At 48.7% G+C, this 18794-nt stretch overlaps 1 protein-coding gene across 2 annotated transcripts in view; it reads left to right on the plus strand.

The window, feature by feature from the left end:
- The first annotated feature begins 3076 nt into the window (after positions 1 to 3076).
- B3GAT2 (beta-1,3-glucuronyltransferase 2) overlaps positions 3077 to 18794 on the plus strand; it is a 71253-nt gene continuing 55535 nt past the window's right edge. Inside the window, exon 1 of one of the 2 annotated variants that reach the window (XM_082474271.1) lies at positions 3077 to 3765. In XM_082474271.1, coding sequence (XP_082330397.1) covers positions 3169 to 3765 — 597 coding nt within the window. In that variant the 5' untranslated portion in view covers positions 3077 to 3168. The remainder of the gene's footprint in view (positions 3766 to 18794) is intronic. The other variant, XM_082474270.1, reaches the window with a different exon arrangement.

Consider the following 18794-nt stretch of genomic DNA (forward strand, 5'->3'; position numbering starts at 1 on the left):
GGGGTACCTTGTATTTGGGGAAAGTTGATTTCCTCTTTCTTCCCGTCCCTACCCCACCTCGGGAAGACTCTACCACACACACCAACACCTTCTCCACAGGTGCGGGTCCTATTTCGAGGCACTGTCATGAGGATCACACAGATCCCCTGGGGTGAGACGTTCCTTTGAGGAAGCGTTAACCTGTGTTTAAATACCATTTATTGACTGACTGCTGCATAATGCCAGCTCCTCTGCAAAACACTTTACCTAACGTATCCTATTTAATCCCTACAAGATTTTGATGAAGTATGTTTTATTAAGTCCATTTTCCAGATGAGGAAACAGGCTTTGAAAAGCTCATTGACTTTCTAAAGTTGCCCAAGCAGCCCAGCTGGGGATCAAACCCTGTTCGACCTGACTCCAAGAAACATGATGCTCCCAGCAGATGACTGGATGAGATAAACCTGGGTGCAAATGCTGACTAAGGGTAATAGAAAAGATGCACGGACCTCCTGGATGTGGGTGTGCTGGTTAAGTGTTGTGTTGTATGACACCTGAGAATCCTGGGCAGCAGTCAAAATCCCAAAATAAATTCCAAAATTTGATTTTGAAAGTGTCTCATCCCTGAACAGTCCTGGTTGCTGGAAAAGAAGCAATTAGGAAATATGTTTTATGGTACAGAGGGAATAACCAAAAGGTCTCTACTAACGAAGGTTAGTGACGCTTTTAAGAACAAGTCTGTAACCACTCCAACTTCACTACAGGTAACACACAAGGCATTTCTCTTCAACTACATTTTAAAAAATTCCAACAGGCTGAAAGAGACTTCAGTAATCTTTGCAGGGTGGGCAGGTGTGTGTGCTGCTTTCCAGTATTTGAGAAAAGCCGCCACTGAATCCCCTCCCCCACCCTCATCCCTCTGCCTCCCCCAGGATGCTGACCTTGACACCACGGAGCCTGACCAGGACGCGTTTTCCCGAGGTTGTGCTATTTTCACAGGCCCGTTAAGCTATCCGCGAACATGGGAAGGGGTCTGATGGATTCATTGTGTCCTATGTCTTGGAGGCACTGATCCGCCGATTTAAAGCGTGAGCTGTAGGTGATACCGGGAGGTGGAAGAGAAGGTTAGCCCTTGCGAGGGTGGCGGGCGGGGTTAGATCTATAAATGTCACTCTCAGGCTTCAGACTCTGGGCGGGAAGTTAGGCAAATTCACGGACGCGCCAGGGCCTGAGGGCAGGTGGGAGCAACCAGGACATCCAGGGCAGGGCAGAACCAGATTCCTGGTTCTGAGAAAACCAGCAGCGGCAGAACCGCCGGACAGAGGGGCCTCCGCCCCAGAGCGCTCCCCGCGCGCACACTTAGAGCGCGATCGCAGGGATTTACTTGCGAACGAGCCTGAGGAAGACAGACAGCCGAGGGAAGATGGGCTCAGAAATTATTTATCATAGTCTGGGGGGAAAGGCTTTCCTGCTGCTCTGCGTGCGTGCGAGCACCTCCCCGGGACGTGACTACGAAGCGAGGTACCTCTTCTTTCATCCCGGTCCATCACAGACGGCCAGGGACGTAGACAGTGGGTACGCTAGATAGAAAACATCCGAACCAAGCGCCTACGTTTACTCGTGTCTTCCAGGCACTGTCATGGTTCCCACACGTCACCGTGCGCTCCGTTTGGTTTCGAGTGCACCATGCTTACATCTAGGGGGGCCGGCCCGCCCGGCGGGGCTGTGTCGGGAGAGGCTTCTGCAGGCCGCGCAGAGAAGAAGCCACTGGCTAGACTCGGGGCATCCGCGTCCCGTTTCCTCTGGGCCAACGCCACCAGCCTCGGAACTTCCTCATCCAGAAAACGAGGTGATTCCACTCCCCAGGCCTTCTCGAAAGGATCGTCGGGCGGGTCAAAGGGAATAATTCTGATGGCAGCCAGCTGTGAGGAAATGGGACTCCAAATTAAGGAAGGAAAATAAGTTCAACGTACTCGGCTGGAGTTTTAGGAATTTTCCCGCAATGATCTAATTGCAGTCAGGCAGCGAACGTTCTGATTGATTCTTTCTTCCGGGCCATCTCACAAGCCAAACACCCGTGTAGGCACCCCTCCGTCTCCCGGGGCTTCTATTGATCTCTGCCTTTGGGTGAAAGCGCTTTTTGTCGGCGCTGCGCGGTCCACCCCCGGCACACGAACCCCGCGGCCAGGCGCCCGAGAAGGCATCCTTCGCCCTCTCCCGCCTCTCCTCTCCTGTCACTCTCCACCCGAGGTCTCCCGAGTTTTCCGCACGTGCCTGGGTTTTCCTGGCTGGTCTCCAAAGACCCTGTAGCGTTTCGGGACGCTACGAGCGCGCGGAGACGGGCGAGCGAGCATCCATCCCCTGCCCGGGGCCGTGGCGCCCGGGGCGGGGGGGGACCCTCCTCCCGCTGCCCACCGGCGGTGCAGCAGCAGCCTCCGGAGCCGGCTGGCCGGGCCCCCTCCCCGCCTCCCCCTCGCAGCCCCTCTCCGCCAGTAGCAGCGCTGCTGTCTCCCCCCAGGAGCAATGGGAGGACGCTGGAGTCCGCAGCGCCCCCGCCCCTCGCTTTTTCTCTCTTTCCTGGCTTTGGGATCTCGCTGCCGGAGCCGGGAGAGCTTCTCCGAGGAGCAGAGCGGAGCGAGGGATCGGAGCGCAGGCTTCCGCTGCGGCGCGCGAGCAGGGCTGGGCGCACGGCACCCCCGGCGTCGCCCTCGGTCCTCGCCGCCGGGGCTGGGATGTGACGAAGGAGAGCCCTCGGCGCCTGCCCCCCGCCCTCGAAGGTGCCCCCGGCAGCGCATCGGGGGCCCGCGGCTGGAGTCCCTTTTCCCGCAGCGCCGCGGGACATCTCCCAGGTCCCACTCTTCGGAAAGAGCGCGGTGGGATCGCCGCCTTCCCGGCGCTCGGCGTAACTCCGGGGCCGGCAGCGCGCCGCTGGACCGAGTCCCGCTTCCCGCCGACTCCCCGGAGTAGGGGCATCGCCGCCCGCCCGCCCTGTAGCCCGAGCTCCTCGGCACCTGCGCGGATCCCCCAGGCCCGGCTCCGCGCCCCCGCAGCGCCCCGCTACCCACCCCGTGGAGAGCGCGCGGGGCCGCGGCTTCCGGAGCGCGGGCGCCGCCGCCGTCCAAACTGCGCGCTGGGGTCCCCCGGCTCGCCCCGCTCCGGGGCGTCCGAGAGGCCGGGGGAGAGCGCGCCATGAAGTCAGTGCTCTTCAGCCGCTTCTTCATCCTCCTGCCCTGGATCCTGATCGTCATTATCATGCTCGACGTGGACACGCGTAGGCCCGCGCCCCCGCTCACCCCGCGCCCCTACTTCTCGCCCTACGCCGGGGGCCGCGGGGCCGCCCGCCTCCCGCTCCGCCGGGGCGGCCCGGGGCGTGGCCGGGAGCAGCGCAACGAGTCGCGGCCGCCGCCGCCGCCGCCGCCCGAGCCGCCGCTGCCCACCATCTATGCCATCACGCCCACCTACAGCCGCCCGGTGCAGAAGGCCGAGCTGACCCGCCTGGCTAACACGTTCCGCCAGGTGGCGCAGCTGCACTGGATCCTGGTGGAGGACGCGGCGGCGCGCAGCGAGCTGGTGAGCCGCTTCCTGGCGCGCGCGGGGCTGCCCAGCACGCACCTGCACGTGCCCACGCCGCGGCGCTACAAGCGGCCCGGGCTGCCGCGCGCCACCGAGCAGCGCAACGCCGGCTTGGCCTGGCTGCGCCAGCGGCACGGGCACCAGCGCGCGCAGCCCGGCGTGCTCTTCTTCGCCGACGACGACAACACCTACAGTCTCGAGCTCTTCCAGGAGGTAGCGGCCGGCGCGCCCCGCCGTGGGGGAGGCGGGCGGGAGGGGCCCCCGCGTGCCGGTCCTGCCGCCGCTGCGCTGGGCAGTGCTCACCTACCCCAGCGTGCACACGGGACTCTGGGCGCAGAGCTCCACAGCCCCCCGCTGGCCCCGGGGGTGGACGGGGTGAGAGGACCACTGTGACTCGGGGAGGGAGTCTGGCGGGGGCTTTGCTGCCCCCCCCCCCGACACACACACACCGGCCCCACGACTGGGCCGAGGCGGTGGCGCAGGTGTGAGGCGCGGGGATGATTTCTAGGAACTAGGCTCTGTCCGGCCTGAGGATGGAGCTCCGTGGGGCCGGGCTGCAGGAGAGACCGGGGAGGGACCCAGCGCACTGGGGGCGGGCTCGGTGGTCTCCGAGGCCCTTCGGCGCACATAGGTGTGATTCTGAGTCTAGCACCATATCGGGAGGACGGTGGAGAAGGAAACTAAAAATCAGCCCACAGACACATTTCTGTCGTACAGTCCGCTGGCACGGAAATGGTTACTAGAGAAAAGCCTGACTTCTAAGGGGTCCTCCTTTCATCTCTTCCCGCACCCCGCAAAGGCCCTGTCTGACTCTAAAGATGACCTCCTTTAAAAGGAAGCCCTCTGGCAACTGAGTTGAGACTGCCCTGCCCTGTGGTTCTGTCTTTCTGAAGTCCGAGGTATCAGCTGGACTGCCCGTTTCCTTTTCCTTACCCTTCTCTAGGACCCTCTTTGGCCACTCTGGCACCGGGCCATTGCATCCTGGTGCCTGCCATGAGGTCCTCGGCGCAGCCCGGCCTGCTGCTGCTGCTGGGATGGCACAGTTTCCCTTGGAGGCTACAGGTGCACAAAGCCATCAGGCACCCGGTTAGAACAGGTGTCAGTCCTTGAGGTTGGTATATTGCCGCCTGAGTGTGTGCGCACGCGCGAGCGTTCTGCAAATGAGGCTGGATTGCGTAGTTTTCACTTTTCTTGTTCCTCCTCCACAAATATAGCGGGAAAAAAATCCTGGGCTTTTTGACATATCGTGGGACTGTTGCCTTCCTCTCCCCCAAATTCCTGACATCCTGCCTCGGAGACGCCATCATCCCTCCCCTTCCGCCAAGTAAACTGGACAATCTGTACGTCTAGAAATCACAAACGTCCCATGCTTCCATCCTGATATCTCAGTTTGGCTTTCATAACCTCAGGACGGAGCTATTCTGTACCTCTCCGGCTTAATTCTTCTGCCTGTGTGGCTTTAAAAATCCATTTCTTAAGGGCAATTGCTGCCTTCATTTCTATTCATCCTCTCCTGCTTCATGAATAAAAGGACCAGTCATCGCTCCCATCTTTTCTTCTCCATGCTTTCGCGATGAAGGGCTTTCTTCACGTGTTTTTTTCCCCCCCGAAGAAATCAATAAGCTTGTCATCTATAGTATGGTCTTTATTATAACCAAGATTAGAGATATCATCTGATTTTTTAAGTTGGGTTCTTATTGTGATCCTGTTTGTGTACTCTTGCCCCCAAAAGACGTGGTTTGTATTCTGAAGCAAAGACTCTTACATTTCAGTACACCATCATTTTAAACCCCAAAGTCTTTTTTAAAAATAATATTTATTTATTGCTTATCATATTCTAGTAGGATCTTGGGTTTAGTATTTTATTTTAAACATATTTATTGGAGTATAATTGCTTTACAGTGGTGTGTTAGTTTCTGCTTTATAACAAAGTGAATCAGCTATGCATATACATATATCCCCATATCTCTTCCCTCTTGTGTCTCCCTCCCTCCCACCCTCCCTATCCCACCCCTCTAGGTGGTCACAAAGCACCGAGCTGATCTCCCTGTGCTATGCGGCTGCTTCCCACTAGCTATCGTAAACCCCAAAGTCTTTTTTCCTTCTTCTACAACTTGGAAGTTGCCCTACCTGTGAAAATGTGTGGTCTTATGTAAGCAAAATAGTGAACATTATTATTAATTAACCTTTTAAGGGGACGGGCTATGAAGAGCCGTGAGTTTCAGTTTCTTCCAGCTTCTAGCCGGTTGGTGTGAGGTATTGGATTGAATGGAAGAGTTGGCACAGACGGGCAGAGAAACGGCTCAGAATACAGTCTTCCTTTGATGCTTCCCAAACTGAAAGGAAGGCTTGGTGGTGGTGCATATGAAGCAGCAAGAGAAGAATGCAGTAGGTTTTTTTTTTTTATTGGTCCATGGGGGAGAAAAGAGAGAGAGAAGATAAAGAAAGAGGCGAGGGTAAGGAGAAAAAAATAGCATTGGCCGAGAGGAAACTATATAGGAAAGAAATGCAAAACTTTCAAGACACTAACGTTTTGTACAGTTGGAAGTAATGAAATATTCAAAATAAACTTAAGAGCATGTGCAAGTGTTATTTAAGGAGAGGTGCCACATATACAAAATACACAAGAGAAGGGATTTTTTAAAAAGCATAATATGCCTGATACACTTAGAATTTAAGTTCTGTAGCTCCTAGAGGTTCCTCCCAGACAGGCATTTTAGGACTAATCCCGTTCTCACCCACCATCCCTCCCCCAATGCAGTGTTTTTGGACAAAGCAGGCATATCTGTGTTCACCAGGCATCTATGTTGAGACATGCAGTTTTCTTTTACAGCACGTTCTTTTCATGGCAAGCAGGATTGCACTCTCTAAGAAGTCGGATTAGTGGAATTTATGCATCCTTGGTCTTGTGCATTAATGGGCTGGCCTACTCTCCACCCGTTCTAGGATTAATGATTCCATGAGGATTGCAGTCTAGACAGTGCTCTCTTGGAGAAAAGGTAGGACCAGTTAAAACATCTAAAAACTACAGCTCCTTGGACGGGAGGACAGATGCTGATCAGGGATGCTGTAGGGCCAGGTGTATATCTCAGCCCTTTCTATGGTGTACACACAAATTCGTTTTTAAGTAATTCACAGTACCTAAGGAAAGAGTGTCCTGAGTTAGTCTTCATCTTTTTTTTTTTTTTTAATGGCTGTGTTGGGTCTTCGTTTCTGTGCGAGGGCTTTCTCTAGTTGCGGCGAGCGGGGGCCACTCTTCATCGCGGTGCACGGGCCTCTCACTATCGCGGCCTCTCTTGTTGCGGAGCACAGGCTCCAGACGCGCAGGCTCAGTAGTTGTGGCTCACGGGCCCAGTTGCTCCGCGGCATGTGGGATCTTCCCAGACCAGAGCTCGAACCCGTGCCCCCTGCATTGGCAGGCAGATTCTCAACCACTGCGCCACCAGGGAAGCCCAGCCTTCATCTTTTATTCATGGTGCTCCTCATTTCCACAGTTGATGTTAACATAGATAAGATAAAAGGAGGAAAATGAACCAGGTACAAATTAACTCACTAAGCATTGGCTGCAAATGAAGGAAAGTAAAAGCTGAAAGGTCTCCAAATTAAATGAAAGGTGCAACAGGCACCCTGTGTACAATTATTCCTCCCTGGTAACTGGAATGGAGCTTTCTTCTCCCATGCAGCTAGCTAATTTTCACACTCTCCTTTCAACTGAGCTGTGCCACCAGGAAAGATGTATTTGCATCGCGCAATCCTATGCTTAATAGCCAAATCCATTTGCAAATGAAGCTGTGTGAATTGGAGCCGCAGAAACTGGGCTGTCCATTGGAGAAGGAGGTGCCTGGAGTTTTCCACGTTGCCAGTAACTCAACAGGGCCTCTTCCTGTGGCCTTGATGGGGTCTTGCACCGTGGCTCACAGGTAATCCTGCTGCCTGCCGCCTGCACACCCCATCGACATAGCTCTCCGGAAACGCTTATTTGCAAAGGATTTACACGGCTTTCATAAAAACGGCGGCCACAGACAAATGGTCACATTTTCAATAACGCTATTGATCAGATTTCTGTCCTTTGCTAGAAAACCTTCCAAGCGCTCTTGAGTTTAAAGCGGCTGCTTTTCAGGTGCAGTTACTTTCACCTTGGGAAACCCGTTGAGTCGAAAGGTTAAAAAATAGCACTTTCCAAGCAAGAAAATGAAACTTTTAAAACTTTAAATTGAACGAGGTGAGGCTGGAAGACAAGCTGACTCTGAAACAGCTTAGGGGCTCAGGAAAGGGCTCAGTTAATGAGACCGCCTGTGGAAGACGTTTCTGGCAAGCAGTGAACTAGAGGGGCCCTTTGTTTGGATGCTGTGTTGGGTGCAGTTAAGCTGTTTGTGTGCTGGGAGTGGTGAGGGCGAGTTCGTCCAGCTCTTTTCTGATCATTTATGCATATGTTCCTCCCTTTACATGCAGCTCACTGGAGCCCTAATCCAAAGGATATTCAAATTTACAGTGTTTGGCACTTTCCCCCTGAATAGTAGATTCTGAATGTATTTCCTGAAAGGAGACAGGAGATCTCCCTTTCCTTTTTCCCTTGACGCAGTTACTTGGTGTAGGGTAATTATCTTTTCAAAGTGAAGAAACCTCAAAGATTCTCTTAGGGAGTAGCATCCAAAGACGATTTTACCTGAAATGGTCCCCTTGTGTTTTCTTTCTTCCCACCTAAAAGCATGTTAATAGTCACGCCATAAGTCTGATCAAATGTGAGAATTGTGTAAACTGGATTTATAAAACTACAGGCAGCTTTCTTAGGCTATCAGTGTTAAATCTGTACATTTTCTTTACTCCCGCTGGGTGTACAGTACTTGAGCTGTGGTTCATTTTGGACAGGGTTTTCCTTGGACACCAGCAGTTTTCATTTGGATTTTGATATTTTAATGGGCCAGAAATAACTCTGGGTTTAAAAGGCCTTCTCCCTTCTACCTCTTCCTATTGTCTTTTTCCCATTCTTCGTCCTCCAACCTACTTTTCACCGATTATTCTGTCTCATGAATAGACATGAAGGCATGTCCGGGCTATTGTTGGCTACAATGAATGTGTGTCTTTTAAGCATTTAGACTTTGTCTGAAGCTTCTTGGAAACTAGTGGGAGACTCCATTTTCTTCCATCTACCCCACTTGCCTCTAGATTGCAGGCTTGTAAATTTTCTCGTGTGAACAGTAATGGAATAGTAATTGCTTTTAAGGCATGCTACAAAAGCAGAATAGAAGAACCGAAGTCAGTGGCCTTATTTATTAACTATTCCAGGTGCTACTCAAGTAGTGGGTTTTTTTGGTACAGAATTCAATAATCTTCAGATATATCTATTCAGACCTCTTGGACTCTGATGAAATATTTGCTTGGTCTGCATAAATTAAGATAACATTATTTATCTTTGATTTGCAGTGCTGTTGAAGCATGCCATTTAAGTTTTGCATGGTTCTCAAATTCTCCCCTGAAACACAAATAAAATCATCATACCAATCCCTAGGTAGGTAGGTAGGCTGCTAAGTAGGTAGGTTTAGATTTCCAGTTCATAGAAATAAACGAAGATAATCCATTGTTCGTACCAGGTAATTTTTGTGGACAACTTTAAATAAATGTGTAAGATACCCTTTACCATGGATACAAGCAAAATGAGCACTTACTGTGGGCCACGAACCATATTCATATTTAGGGTTTTATGTGTATCAGCTCATTTGATCCTCACATCAGCCTCTGAGGTAGGACCTAGTATGGCCCCCATTCTCCACCATCCTAATGCTGATATTTAGGCATGAACACAGTTCTTTGGTGAGTGCAGGGATTTTTAAAAATACAGCCTGAATCTAATATCATTGTTACCCTGATCACTAGAATCGTGTCCCCATTTGACAGAAGAGCTGAAGTAGCAGGAAGTTGCTTACAAGGTCATGGAGCTGTTCCAAGACAGGATGGTGGGCCCAGTGCCCCGGTTCTGGAGCCTGCCCTCTGACGCCCTGAAACCCATCCCACTAACGTGTATAGGCAGGTGGGCACATGTCATTGTGATGAGTAAAGCATCCGATCGTCAGGAGTCCTCTGATACCATTCTAGCTTCTGCCATACTTGAACTCAGGTCTGTCTTCTTTTCTAAGCATTTATTTTAATTAACTTATTTTATATTGAGGTCTGGTTGATTTACAATGTTGTGTTCGTTTCAGGTGTACAGCAGAGTGATTCAGTTATACATATGGGTCTGTCTTCTGGGCTGTTGTCAACTTCTAATGTTCTCTCTTGACCTTTTCTTCCTGATGTAATTTGATCTTATGAAAATTTTACCTCCTCCCTGTCTCACTAAGAGACCGTTTGATTTTTAGATTATTTTTTCAAGTCAGGTGAAAACTGCCAAGTTAGTGCGTAACCTGTAGTCTTATATGTTCTTGAACTATATATTCCTGGGAACAAGTAAGAATTAATTTCTGCAAGAAGATAAAACATTAATTTTTTTCCTCAGTTGATATGTGTACATCAGCAATGGTATCTGCTGGGCATGTATCCTGTCAGGGCAGACAGATTGAAGGGAAGAATAATTTTCAGGATAGAATGATGATGCGGGGTGATGCTGGATTGTTCCAGGTGGGCTCAGTGGTTTACCATCAGGATGGAGGAGTGGGGCTGGGGACCTCAGCCAGTCTGAGCTGCAGCTGGTGTGGTGACACACCCCTGCCAGTTGCTTCCTCCCATGGGCACTGGGGCAGCTCCCCCCACCCCGGAGCACAAGATGAGCTTGTAGGAACCTTTGAGGTCGTCATTGTGCTGGCCACTGCTGGCCCGCACTCACAGATTCACCAGACGACTCCCTTGTGGGTAGGAGGTTTGTTAATGGCCTGATTCTTCTGGTACTAGAAATTTCCCTGGATTGAAAACAAAATTAGTAAATCCTGAGCTGAGTCTTTTTGCATCCTAGGAAAACCTTGAGGATGGCTGTTCTTTACCAAAAGTCAGATTATTTGGTCTTTTTCCCAAAATAACTAAAAACTCAGTAGTTTTTGCCCCCCCCCCCCATCCATCTCCTCCATCAGTGGAAAGAGAACTTTAAACAGTATGTGAGTTACTTGCAGGATCTAAAACCGTCGTTCCTGCTGCCCGAATGGTAGGTATTTGTCAACTGTCTCTTCATCTCTCTAATGAAAGCTGCATGTGCTAAATGCTGAATGTTCGCCATTAACTGGGTTTTCCCTGATCTAAGTGTATTTTAGCAGTAATAGTGTATGACTCTGCCAGATTCCTTGTGCCTACTTGAGCTTAAACACGACCATGTTCAGAAGATATTTGAATGTAATGAATGCGTATCCTCCTCTTCCACTTAACAGATGTTAGTTGAGCACCTACTATGTGCCGGGCGCTGTGTTAGTTACTGCAGGGCGGAACACCGCTGTGAACGCAGAGCATACCTGCCCTCTCAGATTGAGCATCTGGACCACATCTGCACACTCAGATCAGTGCCTGTTGAGAGAAACGCAGGTGCCTGGGTGGGTAAAGCAGAGGCCCCTGATGGAGCTGTAGGTTGTAGGAGGGAGTGACATTTGAGCTGACACCTAAAGGAGGAGGGCCGGGTGGGGCATGGGGCAGGGAGGAAAGAGCCCTCCAGGCAGAGGAAGCCGTGCTCGCCAACAGTCTGTGAACTTGAAAAGTGTGGACACCGCAGTGTGAGGGACATGCCTTTACTTTTTTACATCTGCTTTTCTGATCCCCCATCAGGCAAATCTTTGACCTTTACGTTCTTAATTAGAACTTGGATTAGGTGGGTAGTAAACTAATAGAAAAATTGTAGATATATATATTTGTCCATCTAGTTGTACCAAGGAATTGTTAATATAGACAGTCGTGATTCATCATGGCAGCTAACGTCACTTTATGTAACGGAGTGCAGCATGTGTATTGCAGTTCACCGTCTCTCCCGCTAGAATATAAACTCCGTGAGGGTAGGAATTTTCTTCTGTTCACTGCTGTGTCTCTAGTGTCTGGCATTTAGTAAATGCTCACTCAGAACCTGTGGGATGAATGAGTGGGTTGTAGGAAGCTTTGGAGCTGAGGGACTCTTTTCCCTCCCGAAGAAGGCTGTTCCTGGAAAGGGTCCCCATGCAGAGACTGTCAGTCAGATCACAGCCTTGAAGTCTGTGTGTGGGTCTAGGGTTACACTGAGCCCTTCAAGTAGTAACTGGAAGAAAAATTGGCCCCTGCTCTGACTCTGAGAGCTTTCAGTGCTAAGGAGAGGGGGAGAGAGACCCGTGAACGTTAGTCTGTAGCCAGGCGTCCCTGTGGATGCCCCGAGGGCGAGGGGAGGGGTGTGGAGCCCGCGGGGTGTGTGACCGCTTCCCACGTGTGAGGCTGGAGGCTGGTGGGGGGCTCGAGCGGGAGCTCGGGGGTTAAACAGCCCCACGTTCAAGTCCAGCCTCACCGCCTAGTGGTCGCGGGACATCGGAGGGTTGCCTGCCCTCCTACGATGGCTCCCGGTACTGAACAGAGGCGCGTTATAAACGTCCTTTTCCCCTGCTTCTCTGCAGTGGCTGCCCCGGGGGACGGGTCTCCCGCAGAGCTGCGCTGTCTCGCTTGGGTAGCTGCCTCTGAGTCTCCTGAAATCTGGACTGAGTTTCTGGAGGCCTGGAGGGGAGGAGGGGGTAGAAGTGCTTGATTTTCCCAAGTTAGTCTGTGTCCGGGGGAACTGGGAAACTGAGGATCTGAATTACACCACTGGGTTATGACAGTGATTAGAGAGACAAGAGTTAAACAGGGCTTGTCGATAAAGGGTCCTGGAGGAGGTGAGATGGGAGAGAGTAGAAAGCAGCTTAAGGAGGTTTTAGGCTGGGAGGATGTAGAAGGATGTTCTCCTGTGGGTCAGGAGGTGTGGGGCTGGCTGGGGAGTGTGTGAAAGCTCGCAGGTTGGCGTGCCTGGGTCTCAGGGCAGGACATACACGCAACTTCCTGCAGCTCCTGGGTGTGAGTGTTAGTTAAGTTGGGGCCCCAGCCTCTGGCGTGGACCGAGGGTGTTTTACATGATAGGTTCTTTCCGGCATGAATGAACGAATCAAAGAGGTAACACGTTACAAAGGAGAGGGCAGCTTATTAAGGAATGAAATGAATCCACTTTTCAGGCACATGATTAGAAGCAATAGCTTGATTTTTTTAGAGTCGTCTGCTGGGTGGGAAGGTTAGCTGTATTGGGCTCCCCGGCACCTGTTGACAGAGGAAGCAGGGAGGATCGACTGGACAGGCTTTCCCTGTGCCCAGGCCCCTCCAGCCTTGTCTGCAACACTGAGGGGCATCAGCCGCCTGGCACTTATGGGGAAGTTCACCCTGAGCTGCTTTCTGGTTTTTCAAATGTTGCTTAAATTTTCATAAAGAAAAACATTTTATAGCCCATTTCCTGCCATCCTGGGGAAGATGTGGCAGTTGGAGTGGGGTGTGTGTGTGTGTGCGTGTGTCCCCATCTGTCCGTCCGCAGGCCCCTGGGCACCTTCTGGGCTGTGTGGGTGCAGACGGTTCTCTCCTCTCCCTGTTCTTTCTTCACAGACTCTGCGCCATCCAGGTTAGTCTCTGACCAGAAATGTGGTCACACCCAGGGGTCTTTGATATTTTCTGTTCACGTAACTCCTAAAAGAATTTGGTAAAATTACATTCCCTCTAGGATATTTTCAAATTGATGTCTAAATTTTAAAAATCATTTAAAATAGCTACAAAGCATGGGATTTCCAGTGTATTACAGTGAATCACTCTGTTGTACATCTGAAACTAACGTAATATTGCAAATCAACTATACTTCAATAAAAAAGGTCTCTAGGATTGGGTTAACATTATAATTAGGAGGCGTAAACAAGTCATCAAAACAACATAAATGTTACAAAGTTGGATAATTAATTAAGTATAAATCTACATTTCTTGGAGCTTGATTTCTTACTGAAATAGATGAAGCATTTTGTTGCTGTTGATACATACTTTGTATCATTGTTGAATGTTACTTATTACTAGAAAGAGGTGGGGTTTAGCATAAGTTTGGTTACCATTGGGTCACCCTTGTTTAGATGAAGAAGTAAATAAGGTGGAAAGCATTTTCTTCTAGCAGTGTTCCTCACGTTTTTGAACCCTCAAGTTCTAAGCCAAAAGTCATATGTTGATCTCTTAGCAAAAATGATTTTAATAATCTATTGATGACATTCGTTCAATTTTGTGGAAGAAAATAATGTAGAAACATTCTGTCTTCTAAAAGGACTCATTACCCATTCATTAGAGAGGTTAGTTTTCTTAATAAGACAGCAGTATTTCTAACTCCCTTTCTTTGGTCCTGGAGCATATTTAATATGATCCAGGATGGATATGAAGCTGGAGCAGGCTGACTGGGGCAAGGATGGATGAAAGGCAGGACCTGCCCCTCCATCCAAGGAGCAGATTTAGGGGAGCATATGGAGGGTTGCCCAGGGGTCGAGGATGTGTCCCCTTAAAGGTATCTGCGCTCACATGGTCCATGAGTCTTCATAGACTCCCGAGACCCAGGCACCCCCCAGCCTGAAAACTGCTGTTTCGGTAGAAGAAGCACTAAGATAGGAACTGGAAACTGTGCACTCCAGGCCTGGCCGAGCCAAAGCCTTCGGCCCTCGGCCCTCGTGACCGCAGGGGTGTTGGCCCTTTGCTGTGTGCTAGGCCCCATGTTAGGCATTGAGATGTTTAATTCTCCTCATGTGTCTAAGGAGGGAACCAGGATGTCCTTTTTACAAATGAAGAGAAGCCCTACTATTCAGCTTCCTCACGGGCCTGGGGGTGACGAGTACAGTTGTAGGGACTCCGTGAGGGGATACATGTGTCACGTGGGTCAGAAGGGCAGCTTCCCAACCCCCCTGGACGTCTGCTGTCCCGGGGGTCTGGCCCCAGGAGCTGGGGAGAGGCTGCAGAAGACACGATGCCCCAGCGCCCCTTGCTGCCCTGGCGGCACAGCCCCAGCAGTTGGCCAACGGGGTCCACGTGTGGACACATTATCATCTTGATAAACTCGACGTTGCAAGACTAAAATGCCAGTGTCCTTCTTAAAGGTCAAGTGACAGTTTGGGGATATTTCTGTAACTTTGAAAAGTTCCTCCACTGCATCTGTTCACGCTGGCGAAAGTGCTAGAGGCGTCCTCGGGAAGTCTCTCTGCCAGGGGAGCTGCAGCCTCGTTTTGCAGAGAAGCTCGGGTTCCCACTTTTCAGAGAGCTGGGGCCTGGGACTCTTGCTTATTGCCTTGGATCCCTGCTGTGCATACTCAGAAGACAGGTTGTATGATCTTTACCTGTTCTGGTCTTGCCTTTCCCCTTTGTTTAGGGATTTTAAAAAGATTTAAAAACGAAAACATAATAAGAACCTGCTGTATGGCACAGGGAACTCTACTCAACACTCTGAAATGGCCTATGTGGGAACAGAATCTGAAAAAGAGTGGATATATGTACATGTAGAACTGGTTCACTTTGCTGTACAGCAGAAACTGACACAACACTGTACATCAACAATACTCCAAGAAAATTTAATTTTAAATAATTTTTTTAAAAACCCCGAAAGCATTAAAATAAAGTCGTGTTGACAATGCTTGTGGTGTCTGTGGGTGATGATTTGTGGTTTTACAGCACTCCAGAGTTGCCTCTGAAAACCAGTTGATCGTCCTGTAGATTAAAATATAGGCATTCATTTCGTTGCTCTTGGAAATCCAGTGACATTTAAAAGTAAACGCCTATTCTCTGTTTCTTGTTATGTCTCTCTTCCCTCCTTGTCAAGGGCCGTGGGGCAGAAACAAAAGTTGAGTATGCTTATTAGAATTTGTATTATGGTAAAATATGTATAACGTGAAGTTTACCATTTTAACCGTTTTTAAGCGTGCAGATCCGTGGCATTTAAGTGCACCCACTCTGTTGTGCAATCATCACCTCTGTCCATCTCCAGAACTTCTTCATCTTCCAAATTGAAACTCTGTACCCTTTAAACAATAACTCCCCAATGGCCCTCCCTTCCAGCCCCTCATAACCTATAATCTACTTTCTGTCTCTGTGTATTAGGCTATCCCAGGTACCTCATATGAGGTAGAATCATACAATATCTGTCCTTTGGGGTCTGGCTTATTTCACTTTACATGATGTCTTCAAAGTTGATCCACTCGTAGCACGTATCAAAATTCCATTCCTTTTTAAGGTTGAAAACTATTCCGTTGTATGCACAGACAATATTTTGTTTATCCATTCAACCACCAACGGATACTGGGTTGTTTCCACCTTTTGGCTGTTGCGAATGCATCTTTGAACGTTGGTATACAAATATGTGTTTGAGCGTCTGCTTTCAATGCTTTTATGTGTACATATTCAGAAGTGGAAAATATGGTAATTCTGTGTTTAAATTTTTGAGGAACTGCCATACTGTTTTTCCAACTGTTGTTTATTTTTTATAATAGCCAACCTAAGGGATGTGAAGTGATATCTAATGGTTTTGATTTATATTTCCCTAGTGATTAGTGATGCTGACCATTTTTTCCTTGTGCTTGTACTATTTGTATATCTTTTTTGGAGAAATGTCTATTCATGTCCTTTGCCCATTTTTGAATTAGGTCTGTTTATTTTTTTGTTGTTGTTGAGTTTTAGGAGTTCTTTATATATTCTGGATATTAGGCCTATATCAGATATGTGATTTGCAAATATGTTCTCCCATTCTGAGAGGTGCTTTTTTATTCTGTTGATAGTGTCCTTCGATGCCCTAAAGTTTTAAATTTTGATGGAGTTCAGTTTATCTATTTTTTCTTTTGTTGCCTGTGCTTTTGGTGTCATGACCAAAAAAATTGTTGCCAAATTCAATGTCATGAAGCCTTCCCCCTGTGTTTTCTTCTATTAGTTGCAAAATTTTAGCTCTTTTGTTTAGGTAATTAATGTTGATTCATTTTGAGTTAATTTTTGTACACAGTATTACATGGTGTCTTTTGCATGTGGATATCTAATTTCTCCCAGCACCATTTGTTGAAAGGACTGTCCTTTCCCCATTGAATGGTATTGGCACCCTTGCTAAAAGTCATTTGACCGTATATATGTGACCGTTTACTTCTAAGCTCTTTATTCTACTCCACTAGTCGATACATCTGTCTTTATGCCAGTTCTATACTGTTTTGGTTACCGTTGATTTGAAGTAAGTTTTAAAATCAGGAAGTATGGGTCCTTCAGCTTTCTTTTTCAAGATTTTTTGGACTATTTGGGGTCCCTTACGATTCCATTTGATTTTAGGATGGATTTTTCTATTTCTGCAAAAATCACCGGAGTTTTGATGGGGATTGCATTAAATGTGCAGATTGCTTTGGGTAGTATTGGTATCTTGACAATATTAAGTCTGTGAATCCATGAACATGAGATATCATTCCATTTATTTATGCCTTCTCTAATTTCTTGCAGCAGTGTTTTATAGTTTTCAGCGTACAAATATTTTGCTTCCTTGGTTAGGATTATTCTTAATTATTTTGTTCTTTTTGATGTTACCTGTTAGGGGTTTTAATAAGTTAGTTTTGGTCTCTGTCCCATATCTGAAAAATATTATCATATGCTACTAATAGAACTAAAAAATCCAGGACTGAGGGAAACTTTAGGTGCACAGAGCAACATAAGGAGATCTTAAAAATATGGTACAGCATAGAAAAAATGATGAAAAAAAATCTATTCCACAATGCCATTTTTAAATGTATATTTAAAATACAGCACACAAAGTATTACTCATTTCATGAGGACACACACAAATAAAATAATTCAAGATTTTCTGAGTTGTGTTCCGTGGAACAGTGGTATCTGGTGAGACATTTCTAGGCATGATTTTAAACGACTTGATTCTTGTTCATATTCATATTCAGGGCTGACCTTAAACATGCATCAGAGATTAAACTTGTAAATCCTGAAACACAGAAGGAAGGGCACCCTTTAGCCCAGGCCTGGATTTGTGGAATTTACTTGGTGCAGTTTTTCCTAGAAAGTAGGTGTCTTTTGTTTCTTAAACATGTAGGAAAAGGGTTTCCCTGGTGACAGGTCCCGGTGTCTAAGCCGAGGGTGGTGAATCTCTGCCCCCGAGCAGCACGTGATGATGGTGATGATGGCGGTGATGACCGCAGACACCGACACAGCACTTATCTACGTACCAGGGTCATAACAGCACTTACCTGCGTACCAGGGTCATAACAGCACTTACCTGCGTACCAGGGTCATAACAGCACTTACCTGCGTACCAGGGTCATAACAGCACTTACCTGCGTACCAGGGTCATAACAGCACTTACCTGCGTACCAGGGTCATAACAGCACTTACCTGCGTACCAGGGTCATAACAGCACTTACCTGCGTACCAGGGTCATAACAGCACTTACCTGCGTACCAGGGTCATAACAGCACTTACCTGCGTACCAGGGTCATAACAGCACTTACCTGCGTACCAGGGTCATAACAGCACTTACCTGCGTACCAGGGTCATAACAGCACTTACCTGCGTACCAGGGTCATAACAGCACTTACCTGCGTACCAGGGTCATAACAGCACTTACCTGCGTACCAGGGTCATAACAGCACTTACCTGCGTACCAGGGTCATAACAGCACTTACCTGCGTACCAGGGTCATAACAGCACTTACCTGCGTACCAGGGTCATAACAGCACTTACCTGCGTACCAGGGTCATAACAGCACTTACCTGCGTACCAGGGTCATAACAGCACTTACCTGCGTACCAGGGTCATAACAGCACTTACCTGCGTACCAGGGTCATAACAGCACTTACCTGCGTACCAGGGTCATAACAGCACTTACCTGCGTACCAGGGTCATAACAGCACTTACCTGCGTACCAGGGTCATAACAGCACTTACCTGCGTACCAGGGTCATAACAGCACTTACCTGCGTACCAGGGTCATAACAGCACTTACCTGCGTACCAGGGTCATAACAGCACTTACCTGCGTACCAGGGTCATAACAGCACTTACCTGCGTACCAGGGTCATAACAGCACTTACCTGCGTACCAGGGTCATAACAGCACTTATCTACGTACCAGAGTCATAGGAGCGTTACACTTTTTTTTTAATTAATTAATTTATTTATTTATTTTTGGCTGCATTGGGTCTTCGTTTCTGTGCGAGGGCTCTCTCTAGTTGTGGCAAGCGGGGGCCACTCTTCATCGCGGTGCGCGGGCCTCTCACTATCGCGGCCTCTCTTGTTGCGGAGCACAGGCTCCA

This window comes from Balaenoptera physalus, assembly GCF_965194825.1.
Source record: "Balaenoptera physalus genome assembly, chromosome: 9".
NCBI lineage: Eukaryota > Metazoa > Chordata > Mammalia > Artiodactyla > Balaenopteridae > Balaenoptera > Balaenoptera physalus.